This window comes from Numida meleagris, chromosome 10 (assembly GCF_002078875.1).
Source record: "Numida meleagris isolate 19003 breed g44 Domestic line chromosome 10, NumMel1.0, whole genome shotgun sequence".
Taxonomy (NCBI): Eukaryota; Metazoa; Chordata; class Aves; order Galliformes; family Numididae; genus Numida; species Numida meleagris.
The window spans coordinates 6,383,495-6,401,545 of NC_034418.1; the positions used below are offsets into that span (position 1 = coordinate 6,383,495).

Consider the following 18,051-nt stretch of genomic DNA (forward strand, 5'->3'; position numbering starts at 1 on the left):
TTTTTTTTTTTAACTGGTTGTCCTCTTAAAATCCTGAAGATGACCCAGGCAGTTACGTGAGCAGAACTGGCTAGCATTTCTGAAAAACGTTGCTGTGGTGCTTAGAGTATTGTTAAATTTTAATTATTAGTAGTTACAAAGCTAATAAATTACAAGAACACCAAAATCTATTCCAACCATATTGCTGGGTTTCATTCAGACGCAGTCAGATAATTATAACTAACAATAATTAAAAATTAAAAGTGCTGTAGGCACATACCCATCACGTTGAGTCTGTCTGCCTGAACGTTCGTTATGGACTGTGAAACCAGAAGTGTTACCTCTGCTCTGGTGTCACCGTGCTGAAGAGTCTTGCCCCCTGGGTCTGTGGATCTCAGTAGGTTTGAATTCAGCGGGGTTGGTCTGTGTGGCTGTCTACAAACTTGGGGTTAGGAGAAGGATCTCATAGTGCCCAGAGCTGTGGGAATGCTGCCGGGGCTCTGCAGAAGAAGTGGTTCTGTCCTGGGCCTCACACCCTGGAGGGCAATGCTGTGTGAGGAAGGCACCCCAGCCCCTCTGTGTGGCTCGCCAGCGCTCTGCTCCCTGCCCCCAGGATGGGGAGGCTCTGGCACAGCCAGGTTGCTCCTGCTTTGTGTGAGGGTGGTACAGAAATCCCAAACTGCCCTGTGTTTGGCATGGTGACAAGGTGCAGCTTTGTTTTTGTTTGTTTGGAAAGGAAATTCTGATCAACATATTGCTTCATTTTTGTCATCTCTGACATCTCTTCAGAGAGATGCGTAAAGATGTCTCAAGTCTACGAAGACTCGCCCGAGCTGAAGCTTAGAAACACGAGTAGCTGTCCCACAACAAAAAAAAAAGCCTTCTTCATTTCTTGCACCATTAATGGCATTCTGTGGCTGGCCCCGGCTAACAAAGTGTGCCTAACTTGGCATTAGCTTGTGCAGAAAACCCAGCAGTGATGCAGAGTGGGGGGAAAAAAAGGGAGCCAGGTGAAAGGCATCGTTTGAGTCATTAATGCACTTAAGCGCACCCAAGTGTCAACATGTGTGATCAAGTGTAAGGAGGCATGTCGTTCCAATGTGGCAGCGCTGGCACACAGAAGGGGCTTCCTACAGCAGAGATGGCACTTGGAGCCGGCGCTCAGGCTGCCCAGCTAAACCCGTCGTTGCCTGTCATCTATGCCCTAAGGCAGGGGTCCAACCAACTTTTGTGTAGGCACCATGCCATCCCAACAGATGGGCATGAGTGTAAGCCGCCAAGAGACAATGTATATGCATCAATTGTGTTTATTGAAAGCACAATTCCTGGCTGGAAATGTCCAAATGTCTATTTATTCTGAGCTAAGATGCCTTTAGTTAATGGATATGGAAACGCAGCCTAGCTTTGGACTGTTTTATATACATTATAATGCAGTGTAGACACGCGCGTGTAAGATGTGCTGATTTTGGGGAACCCACTGAGTGGTCTCTCGTGGCACACGCAGTCCCTCCCAGGATGGAGTCATAGTGCCAGGGTGCCACTCTCCCCCTGGTGCTGGAGGGCAGGTTCTGTGGGTGCTGAATGTGGCTGTAAACCACTGGTGTGCGATGTGGAGACGTGCAAGGACTTGGCCTTGGACCCTTGCAGGCTTTCCTTTGAACACATCTAACCTCTGTGTTTCACTTGGTGGTGGAAGCCCTTTGTACTTGCGTGGGTGAACAGGTGACATGCTAGTTGAGACCAAAGCTAGCTGCGGTATGCGCAGCCGGGCTGAAGGTTGTTGGTTTGTTGGCTTTTTTTTACATGTGGCAGAAAGAGAAGAAACACAACATGCAAAGGTGTTGCTTTTGTGTTTGGCAATATGATTACCCTCAAAAGGAAGCAGCTGATGAAAGAATCCAGAGAGGGGTTTGTATGTGCACATTAAAGGATGTCTCCTTTCTGCACTTTTGTTAGCTTTAGTCAATTAAGACTTGTTAGTGTTCTTGAAAGCTATGCTTTAAAGACCCCTCTGAACATATGGGTTGGTATTCATAAAGATCCAGGCACACTGTGTGTAAATAAGTACAGCGGGAATGTTTTACTTCCTGATACATTAATGCATTTTCATCCTATTGGAAACAGAGCGCGTGGGCATGTTAAACATCCATCCTTGACCAAAAGGAGGAAGCACAGGAGAAGAAATGAGAAATAGATTTTCTTTCAGAAAGACCAGATTGCACTCTCTGGTCTGGCAATAACAATTACTAATGACATTTAGAGTGAAATTAAGGATGAGAAATGCAAGTTGGCATTTCAGCAGTGCCAGTCGGTAACATTGCATCAGAGCTCACAGGAGAGATGAGAAAAAGTTTAGGGATGGAAAATTAATTTTGTTATGTCAACAATTAACAAATACCTTTTCTTCATTCTTTAGCACACTATTGCAAATGACTGCTGTGATAGTATTTAGCAGCTCCTCGGGTGAATGAAATAGCACTTTGAAATCCTCATTTCTGGAGTCAAACGCACAAGATGCAATTTGCTCCATTTTGTTGAAGAATGAATGACAGAAAAAAGTTCAAACTTTCTGGACCAAGGAGGGAGAAAATGAGCTCTTGGATTTGTGGTTTATGTTTTGTGCAGTTTCTCTCTGCAAATCTCTGTGGTTTTTTACAACTGTGAATGAATTAAACGTACTTGTTCTCACTAGTTCTTTTCTTCCCTATTTTACAAATTTGGAAAGTCTGAAGTTGAACAGTGCACTCAGATCTATGCAGGAAAATCGTGGAGAAGCCAGACTTGAGAGCTCAGGAAACCTCAGCCCTTTGACTCAGAAGTCCTTGATGTGTTCGTAAGACAAAATTCCTATCCCCGTAGGAAGGTGGTACCAAGTCTCATTCCCACTGCTGTGCCTGGAGCCAGGAGCACAGGGGCTGCAAGCTGTGGTCTGTGAGCGTGCCCATCAGCACAGCTGGCTGTGCAGTGACAGTGACCCTGGGGACAGCAGATCCAGATACCATCGCTTCCCACCACCAGGGCTCCGGGCAGGGCATGCTCCTTAGAATAGAAGCAATGTTTTTGTAGTATGTAGGAAAATAAAAATATGGGGGTTTTTTGTTTTGTTTCATTTTCTGTTCTTTTGGGTTCTTTTTTTGCTCCAAAAAGACTTGTCACAGTGTTCATTTGTAATCACCAATGGGAGGAGTTCTCTAGTACAGGCACTTTGATTTTCTTTTGCTGTAGTAGCGGCTCTGGAGCACAGTTTGGGTTCTGAGCGTGGATTAGCTCTATTTCCTCCTGTGAGTATCACTGCCGTCCAAAGGAACCGCTGTTAGCTTTCAAAGGAACAGGGATGCTGCTTTGGAAAGGGCAGAATATAAACATTATTTAAGGAAAATAGTGGAGCTTGAGCAGTCTCTGTTTTAAACAGCTCATCCAAGGTGGAGTACAGTATGCTTTTAAAAGTTCAGTTTCTTAATTTGCTTGCTGCTGGAGCAAAACGGGGATGCTTGTCCAGACATAAGAGTATATGCCTGAGTGTTTTCACAAGAAATGTCTGGATCATTAAATATAATAGGTCTCAGCTGCAGTTTTGATCACTGAAGCATGCACACAATTCATCACAGCAAATTAGGTACGTCTTTGTAACTTATCTTTCTGCAATTTGCTGGCACTTTTAAAGAGCTGAAACTTATATTGTATGTACTGCAGGATCCATTTCAGATAAAATATTCTGTGTTTATTGTTGGAGAACAAGGATTCACTAATAACAAAAACATGGAGCAGGCTGTGTTTCTGCTCCTGCATCTTGCAGAACCAGCAGTAGTACCAGCAGAGATCCCCAGCCACATTCATTATTTATATATTTTAGTGTATTTCTTGTCTGCAGTAAAAGAGATGTAAGCTTCAACATCAGACTGCTTGTGCCAAATTCCATCCTACAGCCCATTCAAGAAACCTGAGGCAGCCATGGTATTCAGTCATTACACACACCATTTATCTGATTGGAGTTTTGTCCTCTCTGGCTTGAAATATTGCTTGTTCTTTAAAAGCTTAGTTTGACCTTTGGAAAGAAAAGGTATTTGGTAGGCACTTTTTAATTTTTATGGTTTTTTTTTTGTAGAGAGAACCAAAACCCAAGCCTGCTTAAATGGAAATTGGCATTCAAAAGCAGCACAGTTACTGAAAAGCATTTACTTTATTACTGGAAGAGGACAGACGCTAGTGGACTCGAAAATTACCTTTCAGTGGATTCATCAGTTTCAGTCACTAGTTAGTCTGTGAGCAGATGGATGTATTTGTAACAGTTAGCATGAATTTATACTCTGGGCTTTTGCATTTGCCTTAAGATCACTGCTGTCTTACCTGCTGAGTGGTTTGGACATGTATTCTGTTTATTTTATTTTCCTCAAAGAGGACATGGTTGTGTTTCTAATTGCGGAGATTTCTTACATCGTAGAAAGGTACTTAGTTTTCAGAGACATGAATGATATATAGCTACAGTGTAAGCAAAATGCTGTAAAAGAATCCCCCAGTACGGCTTCTGTGGAAGAAAATAAACAGTCTAAACCTAGAAAAACCATTTTCAATAACCAGATATTTTTAACTGTGGATGGAGGTGATCATAATCCACCTGTATTTGCATCTAAGGTCTGCCACAGTCTAACGGTGTCCTTTTTTCCCCAGAAATTTAAGGCCACTGGTAAACAGAGCAATGCATTAAACACTCCATCTCTGAAACAGAAAGAAATACTGTCCTAGCCTCTACTGTGTCGCATCTTTAGGTTTCGGGGATTTTGTTTAAATCTGAAATTTATGTCCAGGAGAAATAAATTATTAGACTGTAAAAGCAGCGGGGGAGGGAGTAAACATAGTCTCTTTTGTCCTTTATATCATTTCCCCAGGAAGATAATAAATGTATGGCAAACGTACAGGCATTGTGTGTATATTGTATTTTAGATGTGAAGCCCAAATTTCAGACAGGAAATCCTGGATTGATGCTGTACCACTGTTTCCTACTTCTGCGGTGCTGGTGGAGCCTCCGCCACTTCTGCCATTAGAAGGCATCTGAAAAATAGTTTCATGAAGAAATTTAGAAGGCCTTGAGCCTGCTCGTGCTTTGCCAAGTAAGAGAGGTAGGGTTTAACCCCGGGGTTTGGCTCTTGGTCAGTGAAAGGCAACAGGAACAGTGGTTTCCCTGCTGCTGCTGGACGCAGCTGAGGACCAGGTCCTGCCCTTGGGGCAGCCTTCCCGGGGCCATTTTAAATAGCATGGGAGAGCTGCCAGCTGCTTCCTCACTGGTATACCTGCTCTCCTTGCTCTTTGAGGTCGGATGTAGAGCTCGAGCAGTGAATGGTCGGGAAACAATGGGGCCTGGTAAGAACAAAAGAAGGAACTGTAAGCCGGTAAGTTGGTAGCTTGCCTGCCTGCAGCTGGGATGTCGCTGCCTGCACCTTGTGCTTTTGGCAGGAAGGCTGTTGTATTTGCAGTCCAACCTGCTTTCAGAGAGCTGAGTTATGTATAGAGACATACAGCAGTTCTGCAGTAGTCTTGCTGCTTGCTCTTCCTGAAGTTGCTTTCAGAGAAATGTATTCAGACATAGCAATGTTTGCATAGTAAATGCTCGGTGTTAACACCATATTTTGAGGTTGGTTTTGTATCGCACCTTGACCAAAGGAGAAAGGAGGAAAAGTAAGATCATTTAGAAAACATTTTTTTCCAGATTGCGCCTGTTCTGTGTTAAACCAAAATGGCGCAGCAGTGTTCTGTGTGCAGGCTGAGCTCATGCGTGCCATGACCGTACACATGCAGCAAATGCTGCTGGGCTTCATCCTTTCTTCACGTGTTTCATATTGGTAGAATAACTTGAAATGTGGTAAACTGCCTGTCCACAGTGAGGTGATGGGGCTTTGTTGGAAAAAGCTAGATGATACAGATAAGACTACGTGTGCTGGTGGGTTCAGCATAGAGATACCTCGTGCCATTGTGTCGGGTCACGGTGGGTTCAGCAAGGCTTTGCCACCCCACCGCTGTGTGAGCCAGCCCATATTTGGCAGCAGCAGTCCGGAGCTTATTCGCTTGCAGTACTTGAGCTGATTCTCTGCAGAGCATCTCGTGTGTCCTCTGCTGTGTCCTGGGCAGGTGGCACGCAGACCCGGAGGTCAGTGCTGCAGAGCCTGCGTGGCTCCGGCTGTGCAGCACGTGGGAACAGCAGCACGCTGCCTGCAGAGCCAACCCCGAGGTGAGCTCCTGCCCAACCACCGAACACCCTTCGTTTCTGCGGCAGCTCAACCTGAACACGTGGCCATGGGCACTGAGGTTGGACCACATATAGTGTATCTGTCATCACTGCAGCACACGGTTGTGTCTCCAAGAGGAGCTGTAAAACATTTGCTCTTGAAAAATTTGTCCTCCTTTGAGGCTCACACGTGCTTTTAGTCTTCGCATGAAATCATGCTTGCTTTAAATGTAGCATCTTGCTGTTTAGAAGTCAAATTTTCTAAATATCAGTGACACTTGTAATGCAGTAGCGCTGCCTGGAAAATCCCATTTTGTAACAGCTACAGTTATTTTGTGCACACAGCACAGCAACGTTGCCTCACTGCTTTGTCTCGTGGTGGCTTTGAGGAGACAGCTTATGTTGGTGATATTTTGGCCCCACTGTTCCTTATGGGAACCAGTCATCCTTGGCTCCTTCATACTAACAGCTCCTCTGGGGTTAATTCCTTCAGGCAGTGGGCAGTGGGCTGATGACAGCTCTGTCTGCAGATTCCTGCTCTGCCGGTGGCGTGTGCGCTAATGGGGAGGCATGTAAAGTGCTTCTATAAACTATGGCCTTGCTATTTTATAGCAGAGACTTGTACTGGAGGATTTTATGCCCCTTCTGAAATTGGAAATCAGCAATAACAGCCACTGTGTCCAGGGCGACAGGTCATTGACCACTCGTTTTGTCAGACTGAGTGGTGTGTGGGCACCATGTGATGGGGATATTTGTCTGCCTTTAAGAGAAATGTATCCCTAATGCAAAGCAATACAATTTGTGACATCTGTATTCCATTAGAGGGTTTTTTTTCTTTAGTTGCTGCTTTTTAGAAGAATCACAGATAAAAGAGCTGTGTTACTTGTAACCTAGATGCCAGTAGGTGCAGCTCATTTGGTGCCAGTCTTTCTGCACTTGGTTATTTGGTCCAAGGAACTGTATTCAGCTGCAGCTCCCATAGTTCTCAATGGAGGATATTGCCTAAGTGAAGGCTGCAAGATGTGCCCCTGTTAATGTTTGCATTAAAATTCACAGTCAAGGTTGAAACTCTTTTATACCCAGCCCTTGCCACCAAGAATACCTAACTGCTGCAGAAAAAAAAAAAAAAGCTACAAAAAATCAGCTGCCATTCAGTGACCCTTGCCATGCCAGGGAACAGCAGGGCAAGTGAAGAAGCCAGTTTTAGGTTCAACTTTGAATGCCGTGGCTTTTGTTGGTTTGTGTTCCCATAGAAACAGTCCTTCAGTGAAGCTTTTGTCAGTGCATTTTGACTGGTGAGTGCTAAAGGTGCTATGTAAAGTGTTTTCCTTCAGTTTGAAGTAGTTTTTAAGAAAAAAGTGTGTGAGAGGGTGCTCACCTGATCCTGTAACAGACAGCCAGTCAGAAAGTTATTCAATGTTTGTAAAAGAGTCGCAAAGGATCCCTCAATGATGATGCCAGCCCTCAAAGAAATGAACAGTTTTGGGCTTCTGCAATGTGTTTTACCTTAGATCAGGGAGGGATTAACGGGATGCGCTCCAGATAGGCTTAAAGAACTCAACAAATCATGGTTTTGAGAGGAACAGCTAAGAAGATTGCTTGCGAATGATTTTGTAATGCATTGCTTCCCTGTTCAGGACCCAGAAATGGATAAAGCAGTGTCAACACTGGACCGTGTGTTGGAGTCGTCAGTAGCGGAGGCGAGGGCTGTACGTGTGTGCAGTAGGTGTTTCTTCAGAGGTGTGTGGCTTGGGTTTCAGAAGAGCTTGGCAGTGTGATGTTTCCTTTTGTTAGCACAGCAGTGGAGTTTGCTTCAGTCTCGGGCAGACCACGAATTGCCACTGCCTGCCAGGTGGGTGCCAGCTGCGGGGTGGGAGCAGCTCCCCTGGAACAGGGCGCCCAGGCTGAGGCACCAGGGCATCGCCAGGCAGCGAGCGGGCACCCTGCAAGCAGCCCTTCTGTCAGGGTCAGCAAAAATGGGGATTCACTGGGGACAAATGCTGAGGCTGTGGAAGGAGCATAGGAATCCTAAAAATACTGTTCTCACGCACTTCTGACAACGGTAATTAAATCTGCCCCTCCTCCCCCCCAACTTTACATTTAGAAGTACGCGGTTCTTCCCTTCTCTTATTTTGATCCTGTGTGTAGCATTCTGCAGGCTGCAAGCCACACGGATGCTGATGCATTTGCATTTCTGAGTAAAATTCTCAGGAGCATGTGGTCCCTCAGGACAGGTATTATTAGCTCCCTTGTTTCATTGGGTGCCTCAGTGAATCAGAGTGTGTTTACAGTGAGTTTCTCTAACAGAAGTCTCTGTGTATTTCTTAATAATATATTCTCCTGTGGTTTTTATTTCCAAAGTGCCGTGGTAAGGAAATTTTCCCAAAAGCTTCAGTTTGCTTTTGTGCTTCAGCATTTTACCCCGTGTTTTTGAAAGAAGCATACAGACTTTCTGGTGAGATATTTAATCGAATATGAGATGCTGTGACAGGCTTAAACTAGTATTTGTGGTCCACTTGTAACAGCATCACCTTGTTTTATTCTGAGTTTTTAGAGAATACAAAGAGATGTCAGGTCAGGAAGACTGACGGTACAGAATTATTAGTCTCGTGTGGAAAGGGGAAACATGTTGTCAGAGTCCAATTAGGACTACGCAACCTGAATTAGAAGAGAAATTAAATTCATAAATCATCCAAAAAATCCTTAGCCGGTGCAAGGAAAGCCTGGCACAGGGGAAAATAACTGTAAGAAAGGTATTTGTATTAAAAGGTAATTTCTCAAACCCAGAATAGCACGGAAATGCCTATCCAAATTCAAGAAAATGTTGGAATTAACAAAAGCAATGTCAGTATGGAGACAGAATTGCGTATTGTTCAGACTGTCCAGCACGGCAGCCGAGCACACAGACCCATGTATGCAGAACAAAGACAGGCGAGGGTTGGGGGGGTGGTGCTCAAGTGTGTGCGTGTGGTTTGTAAAGAACAATGCCCGGGCAGTTGCATTTCAATATAGAGAAATGCAAGCGGTAGGAAAAGAGTTATAAAAAGGCCGACAGTGTTTAGTTGGTCATGTGTGGGTCGGCTTTTTTCCGTGTAAATATTTTACGAGTTCTGAACCTATTGACTTCAGACAAAGCGCTGGGGGTGGCCGGTGCCGAGGTGCGTTTGGCAAAGTGTGTGCAACATCAGTGGCTGGGGTGCACATCTCCGTGTCTGGAACAGCCAGCTTAGCTTTCGGAGACACCAAACCTCCAGACGTATTTTCCTACACACTTGAAGTGATTTTTTTCTTTTTCTTTTCTTTTTTTCTTTTTCTTTTTTTTTCTTTTTGTTCAATGCATTGTAAAGGACAGCTTCTTAACTGCATTTGTTGAAGTGCCAGCTAAAAGTGTGCTAACGCTGGGACTGAGCAGCGTATGGCAAGTTATCAGATGCTGAGAGATGTGAAGGAGGCAGGAACACAGGCAGACTTCTCCTTTCACAAAGGATGTGCCACCTTTCGTTTGTCTCTACCTCAGTTTCAAGGGATTCTTCAGATAAAGAAGGGACATGTGAACCTGTCTTGCCTGACAATTTTTTTTATTGAGTACCATGATAACTTGGAGTTCAGTTGTTACAAGCACTTTATGTGGTGGGTGAAGTATCAGGGGAAAGGGAAGAAGCGATGCTGTATTTCCTGGAAAGTCGGATCTAAACATATAAATGTCACTGGGTAAGAGTTACCTGGAACAACTGGAAGGGGAATTAACACTCGGTTTTATGGGAAACATTGGTTACCACTATCAGTTCTAATGAAGTGTATTAACTAAATTGTGTTCTGAGTATTCATTCAGCCCTGTTTATGGCACACTCTTGAGTACATTTACTGTTTGTCAGAAGTGCAAACTAGTGAACATATGAGGCTTTAAGACAGGCCATCTGTTAGTCTTAGACCCTTGGATAATTGTCAAACAGTTCTAAAAATAAGCACATACAAACTGCAAGGGAGTGCAAAGGTGATTTTTCTTTAGTCTGATGGCAAAGTAATGACCAAAAATTGAAAATAAAAATAAATCATTTTTTCCTGTAAAGCAAGCTTGCTTTCCTTCTCTCTCCTTCTATCTTACCTTTTTGTTTTCCTCTCCTCCTTAGTGTGCTTTTTTTTTTTTTTTTTTTTTGCTTAGCTTTTTTTCCTCTTGCTCTTCTGGGTCATGGCATCCCCTGAATTCCTCTCCAGTTTAGGATTAGAGCAGCACCAATTTAAGGCTCACCGCTTTCCATAGAGAGCATAATCTTCACTGGCTAAAGCAAGGCTTGTCCTGTGTCCTCTGCCTAAAGTAATCTCTTTATAAAGTCAAGACATAAAGATTTTGATCTTTATGGATTGCTCTTAGAGAGAGTGAGTACCTGTGCGTGTACGTCTGTGAGGAATGATGGCTGAGAGCTTTTTGGACCATTTTGAATTCAAATGATGCAAAACATCTTTTAAAAAAAGAACGTTGCAGATGGTATTTCGTAAATATTTAGACACTCTAACTTCTGTTCATAGTGCTTTGGAGTTTTTTTTTCTCTTTTTTATATTTATGTTCAAATGTGAGACTTGACATTTGTCCTGAAGCCAATGTCTGAATTTGAGGGTTAGTTTTTGTCTCAAGGCTGCATGTGTTGCTGTTATACGGAGGGATCACTTCTCTTGTATCCCCGAGCCCTGCTGGGCAGATGGACTGCTGGGGCTCTTGCCCCAAGCTGGAGGACGCCACACCTTGGAGAAAATGCAGTGAGTAGGAACAGCCAACCACGGTGAGACCAAACAGCTGTGTTCACGTGGCACCATTGGAGTCAATGCTTCTAGTCCAGGTGGTTTGCAGTGCCAGAGCAACTTCCACGAGCGTGGGGCAGCCGTGGGCACGGTGTCTCCCCCTGCAGCAGCTGCTTCCCGGTACCCAGCACACTCATGGCCACGGGTCACACCATATGCCAGTCACCAATTCAGTTTCACATTGGCTGTTTGTCACATGGATGTTCTGTCTCCGTAATTACTGTTGAAATGATTTGAGGAATGGTTTCTGTTCATTTTAATGGTATTTGGAATGAAAGAAGGTAGTTTTACAACCTTTAATCAGAGTCGCAGCCGCTATGTAAAACTGTAGAAGGTTTATTAATTTCATTTGAGGGTAGTGGCCATCACCAGCCCTGTTGTGCCATTTCTTAACTCCTGCATAACATGGTCTTTTAGGTGTGTAAGCTCACATGCATAGATGGTACACCTCTGAAATGGCTGGTGTGCAACACCTAAATACGTAACACATACACAGTGGCACTAAAGACAGGATGTATTATGGCCTCAAACCATTATCACCCCCCCCACACACAGTTGCATTTTATTTTTTTCACCTGCTCCTATGAAGTACACCTGTGACTTGTTGGCAGGGAATTTTGCTGCAGTATGGGAGACTCCCAGCTTGGCTGCCTGGCTTGGAACTTGGCTCCATCATGTGCTGCTTTTCTCTCTGTGTGTTTTCTCTCAATCTTTATGTAGCTTGTAAGAGTTCCTTTAACTGCTCTAAGTGATCATCTTTCAAGACCAATGCTTTTCTTCTTGACATAGCGCTCTGAAAATGGAGAATGTCATGCTAGTGTTTTCATAATAATGCACATAGAAAAAGAACTATTCATTGTAGATGTCCTGCACAAATGGCTTGATCCATATCCAAAGGGCAGGCAGGGGGTGTCCCCAGGGAAGATGTGGAGAGCGATCAGGGCATACAGGGACAGTAACCAACCATTCTTTGAAATCTTTTTATTTCGTGCAAAACCTGTCGCCCAGTTCCTTGGTCACAGACACTTCCACAAATGGTTCATTTGGGGATTGTGCAGCAAGTAGAAAATTCCACTTAAACACCAAGACAGCCCTGGGGCTCAGGGTGGTTGCATTTTTCCTCCTGATCTGGCTATCAGAATTGCTATCCATTTTGCATGATTATTAAGAAAAAGAAAAAAAAAAATTTTTTCCAACCTTGCCCTATAAATAAGCTGTGACTTACTTGATCTTGACAGGTGACTTAGTGCTGCTATAGAATTTTCCAGCTGCAGTAATGTCTCAGAATGATGCATTCTGTGGGGTATCAGCTGCGAGCCATGCGTAAACCTGGGGACCTAACAAGAGCTGAAAAGAGCCATTTTTAATGCTCAGCTTCCAAATTATGTCCTGCCTCCTGCCAGCCCCAAATGTGTACTCATGTGGATGTGCAAATACATGCGTAAGCATGCCTGGAGAGCCCTCATTTTTGCGGCTGCTGTATTTTCCTTTGGAAATCACCATTAAGATATATATTTATTTATTTTAAATATAAACTCTGGAATTGACAAGTCATATGAGAGCTGCTTCCCGTTTGCCCGCCTGCCCTCCTGTTGAGAAGGGCTGGGAAGTTTGCTGATGAGTCAACGGAAGGCTATGTGGGTGGAAGCATTCTCGCAGCATTGCACATTTCAAGATGCTTGGTCCCTCCTGGACTTCACGGTTTCATCCTGCTGCCTGGCATAGCTCACAGTAGCGGAGGGGTAAGCTATTTCTGCTAAGGCCTGGCACATTCTGACTGCAAGAATTAATTTTTTATAATTGGTCTGAAATCAAGGTCGGCAGGGGCAATTTGTTTGTGGATGCACGTAGGGATGCCCAATGTTAAAGCTGTTCCGTAAAGCATGGGTTAAACACGCAAAGAACACATGTGAGAAAAGAGACATAAGCATTGAACTTCTTGGACACTTTCTGACATCTGCAAGGTGTGGCTCCTGTGAGCTCTGTGCACACAGGGCAGAGTGAGCAGAAGCAAGAAGATGTGATGTGATGGCGACTTGCAGTAGGAGACACAGAGGTTGGCAGACTTTTCTGGGAGGTTCGTTTGTGTGGTCTGAAACACATTTCCATATGTGAGAAACCTGTGCTGGCTGCAGAGGATATGGGCAGGCTTTTGGGGGTCTTCTGAACGCACACCAGTGGTGGTGAGGCAGTTGCCCATGTAGGAACATGGTGACTGGGTGTTCACAAGCCCTAGGGTGGGCAGGACTGGCACATTTGTGTGGGCATGGGTTGTGCAGGACCTGCTCCCAGACAGACAGACGGAGGATTCCGCATGCTCAGACTCTTTTATCCATAGACGTCACAGATATATTTGTGAAACTGTTGGAAGATGTGGCTCTATTTAATAAACTGCTTGGTCCTGGGACTAGTCAGCATATTGATTGCCAATAATGCTTGCAAAGGGAATAAATGCTCCATTCCCAAGACAGTAAAACAAAATCACGATCTGCATATGGAATATGTGTATTTTATTCATTTTACACTGGTGGCTCTACAACATGCTTAGTTTCTCAGCTACTATCTGACTCAGCTCTGAATAGCTGCAGGATTTGAGTATAATCTGTTGTTACTTTGTGTAAATTCTGTTCACAAAAACAGTATATTGGTTGCATTAGGAGTGTTCAGAACATATTATTAACCTATGTTTGAGGAGGGAGGGCTCACAATGAAAGCTTCATTATCAGATTAAGAGCCACATACCATTCCTTTATTGACCTGCCTGGTATAATCAATGCAGCAGCCACACAAGTTTGAAATCATGCTCCCTGACTGTAGGCTGTGCGTCATGCATCTATTGCTGATTGTGCATTATCTTTTAAATGACACCGCCTAAATAAGTATGGATTTGTCTACTGTGCATAGCCCTTCTTTCGACTGGAAGATGGTAAACGTTTCACTCTTCTTATTGATATTCAGGGGGAACTAAAAATAGAATTGTAGTGAAGTACACCAGAAATGCCTGTTGTTAAAATGCTCTCTATCTGAGCACAGTGCACCTTGTATACTTTTTAATATTTGTAAATGTTTTTCCAGCTAGGTTTAGTGGACAAGCTTCTTGTCAGTGCCGCAGTGATGTCTGTAGGGTTCCATTCATCCTCGTCTATAACTTGTTACTTGTTTTCAGAATAACATCTATCACTGCAAAGGCCATTCCTCTTTAAAGCTGGGGAAATTTGTGTGTATAACAGAGTAAAAAGCCATTGGATTTTATGTTTGATAAGGATAAATTGTCTAGAAACAAAGCCATTTCAACTATCGCTTCGGTTGATGTTATTTGGATATAATGCTTTATCCCTTGATGGGCTTTCCAGGTCTTTGAACGGTTCTTCTGTTATTTGATTCTGAAATATTAGCATCACTAACTGGGGCTGTGTTCACAGGGCTAGTGTTATGCTAAACAAGGTACAGTTATTTTGCTCTTTTCATCCGTTGATTGTCATCTAATTTCACAAGGGATCCTTCTGGGTGTGCTCCAGCTATAATTCTTCTGCCTTCTCTCTAACCTTTTGTCACGTTAAAGCCTGACCGCTATTGTGCAGTTTCCTCTCAGCCCGTCTGTGCAATATCGCAGATAACTTTTGTCATGATTTAGAAAGTCAGCAGCACTTCTGACACCTGGTGGTCAGCTTTTGGGAGTGCACGGTCCAGAAATCCGGACTGCAAACAGGGACACCGCCGCCTGCACGCCCCAGCATCGCAGGCCGCCCACTGGCTCCTTCCACAGACGGTTTTCATTAGGGAGATGTCATTTCTATGTAAAGCGGAGGATCATTTTTCTTTCCTGATTGAGATGTAACTGTGGATAATTTAGAAGAGCCAGATGATTTATTAAAAGTTAAAATATCTTACTTTATTTTAAAGTACTGTTGTTGTAAATAAATAATCGGATTCAAAATTCATTTCATGTTTAAAAACGTATTCTTCAAGCTGACGGACTTTCCCAGCTCTGTTATTAGGCAGATGGAAACCAGTGAAGTTGCAAAAGTTTGAAATAATGCACATGAATTTTTATATTTGTGAATGCTTGGGGACCCAGTCCAACAAAAGCTCACCATGAAGCTCCTCTCTAGTTGCTCCAACAGTTGAATAATCATACAAATAAAGCTGCGCTTATATAAAGGACTGGGGTTTTGGTCAGCGTGCAAAATGTAGGTGAGTTGGTACCGCTCTGAAAATGTGCTTCCAAGATTGGCTTTGCTATTTATTGGCTCCAGCACAAAGTGGCAAGACAGGTCAGCATCCTCTGATGAGAAATACTGTGGTGACACAAGGCTATTAGGGATCCGCCCGCAAAGGAACAAAGGAAAGTCTCTAAGCTGTGGAAAGAAATGTGTAGGCAGAGTCTGTTCTTAAAGAGATTTAACTTCTGGGTTACACGTCCAGTCTTCTTTCTGCTGGGGATTAATATCCCTGTTGCCTGAATTGGTGGTTCAGCTGTTATTGCTGAAGTATTTCTTGGACTGAGGAGTATGTGTCACAATCTGGTGTCTCTCTCTGCCAGTACTTGCGCCCGTTACTAGCGATAATAAAAGAGTAAAATGTGGCTCGGGTTCCCACAGTGACTCACTTTTTTTTAATTGTTACAGTTAAGGGAATCCCTAAAGGCGTATTTTGCCCACGAAGTGTTACCACTTTCTTTAGATGTATTGAAGGGGGAAAAAGAGAAAGAAGCCCTCATGGCTGTACTTGGCTTGTAGAATTTTTTTGTCTAAGTTCATGCCAGTATTAACAGATCTATCAGAACAAAGCAAATGTGTCATATTGGCAGCTGTTACTTATGAGTGCTTTTTCTTTACTGTATTTTGTTTTGTAATAATTGAGAAGCTTTTATGTTGAGCTCTGCATAAATGGTACTGAGTAGGAGGGTATGGGCATGCTTTCTATTATTCTGCCCCTCATGCATGTCTCCTTTTTTCGTCTTTCCAGAACCACACATTGAGCCAGCACGCACAGTGAGCCACTGGCACTACAGGACACCTCTCTGCAGAAGACTTGACGGTGGCACAGTGGGGAGGACCATTTGAACATTACATCCAATCAAAGTGTCATTTGCAACCCAGATGTAAAACTCTAATGATTTGGCCATGAGGCGCTGCTATTATAAGCAGCTGGAAATGAATATTAATGGAAGAGATTAAAAGTATTCCATGCTCAGTATTTTTTATTGTCCTGCTTCAGCTAGTGTACTTTAGAGCTTCTGCTTCTGACTGAATTTATAGTGTTAGCTAAATCTGCTTTGATGCTGTTGCCCTTTGTTGCTTCTTGTATTATATTGATAGTTAAAAATTAGATGTGGTTTTTTTTAAACTGCTTTTTAATTGCAATTTTAGGTAACTGTGCATTGTGATGTGATTGCTTGGCTATTGTCTGAATATTTCTTTTTCATTTTTTAATTAAAGACTAATGCTTTGATTGGATTTGCCAGTTCACCGGACAGTGATTAAAACTATGTAATGAATATAATCGGTTTCAGTGCAACTGGATGGTCTGCTTTATAAATGTGACTTATCTGATTGCAATAACTAGTACAGTTCAATAAAGGGAATACATGAGCTTAGTGTCAGAGTTGGTCTGTCTCTCAGTCCGTGCCACGTATCACCACTGCTGGCTCATGTGTAAATTGTACAAAGCAATGGCTCACCCAGCGGCAGAGTTCTGCACCCCATGAAGAAGGAAGACTGGGAGAAAAGCAAAAGCCCCGCGCTTGTGCCTGGCGTAATGTTCTCTCCTGGATGCGCTTCGCAGACTGAGGTGAGGTAAGAACATCTCTTACAAATGTGGGCACCAAAAGGAGTTGCTAGCTTATGAGTACTCTTAACCTTAACTCAGGAAGATTGGAGGGAAATTGGTCTGCAGGTGCCTTGAACCTATCTCTGTGCTTCTTTGTTTCAATACAAAAATTAGCTTTCCGGACTGTATACAAATGTGTAAATACTGGATCAGGCCTCTGGGACCTTGATTGGAGACTGTGTATTTCAATCACATGGACTTCTAGGCCCACAGGTATTGTATCTCTCTGTAACTGCCATACGTCTGACACTTGAATTGCCATTATACAGCCTAATACAGCTCATTAGCAGGCTTTTCTTTATTTTTAAACATACCATAGGGTAATGAGGTAAGTTAGATCTCCAGTCAGAAAAATAGTCATTTTAAGGACCGTGAACACCTTTGAAAAGTTAGTGAGATGCAGTCATGGCATCTCCTACCTGAATGAACCGTAATCATTGCGGAAGATGTTCAGCAGTTGTGACAGCTGAAATGAATGTGGTTACCTATTCCATGATGTACAAGGCTTTGCAGGACTGCAGCATAGCAACATGCACGTTTAGAGCCTTTCAAATCTCTGCACTGATCTAGAGCAGGCACTACTGGTTGTTGTCATTGTATTGTGTCTGTGCCTGGAGCGTGTACGTGATATTTTGTACAAAATGTTTTCAAGGAAGCATAGTGCCCACATCGCTTTCTGTAGTGAGAGTATTAACAAATGCAGGGGTACAGCTTGTTGACACTGCAGATGTTTTCAACATCCTGCTGATGTTGGTATCTGCGTTGCATACCTGTAGCTCCATTATGACAGTGGAACATTGTGCGCAGAGGGGAGGGCTACCAGGCATGACCAAGACAGAGTTATCCCTCTGGTAGGAAGCACCAGAGCAGGTGTAAATTCTAGCTTGAGAAAAGTTTCGACGTTCTTAAAAGAATGATGCAATGTCCCATTTGGGTCAAAGGATAGGTTCATTTTCTAATATGCCAGTTATTCTGCTAAAGTAGCATTGCATGGACGTTCAGAAAGAGTTCAAACTTGACATTTTGTTTTTGTAATACAGAAATTTGAGCCCTACTATAACAAAACTGGGAATGACGTTTCTTAATTTCAAAAAGGACAGTTCTGTTTTCATCTAGATAATCCTTAGCTCATGATGTTGTTTATGCAACAAAATCATTTTACTAAAATGATCCATTTCTAGAAAAAGTTAGCTTTCTACTTGATTATTTCTCCATAAGACACT

At 43.3% G+C, this 18,051-nt stretch overlaps 1 protein-coding gene across 9 annotated transcripts in view; it reads left to right on the plus strand.

The window, feature by feature from the left end:
• The window catches only part of ZNF423 (zinc finger protein 423), a 234,897-nt gene extending 218,301 nt beyond the window's left edge, over positions 1-16,596 (plus strand). For all 9 annotated transcript variants that reach the window (XM_021408570.1, XM_021408568.1, XM_021408572.1 and 6 more), the window contains one exon: positions 15,965-16,596. In XM_021408570.1, the coding sequence (XP_021264245.1) occupies positions 15,965-15,994 (30 nt within the window). In that variant the 3' untranslated portion in view covers positions 15,995-16,596. The remainder of the gene's footprint in view (positions 1-15,964) is intronic.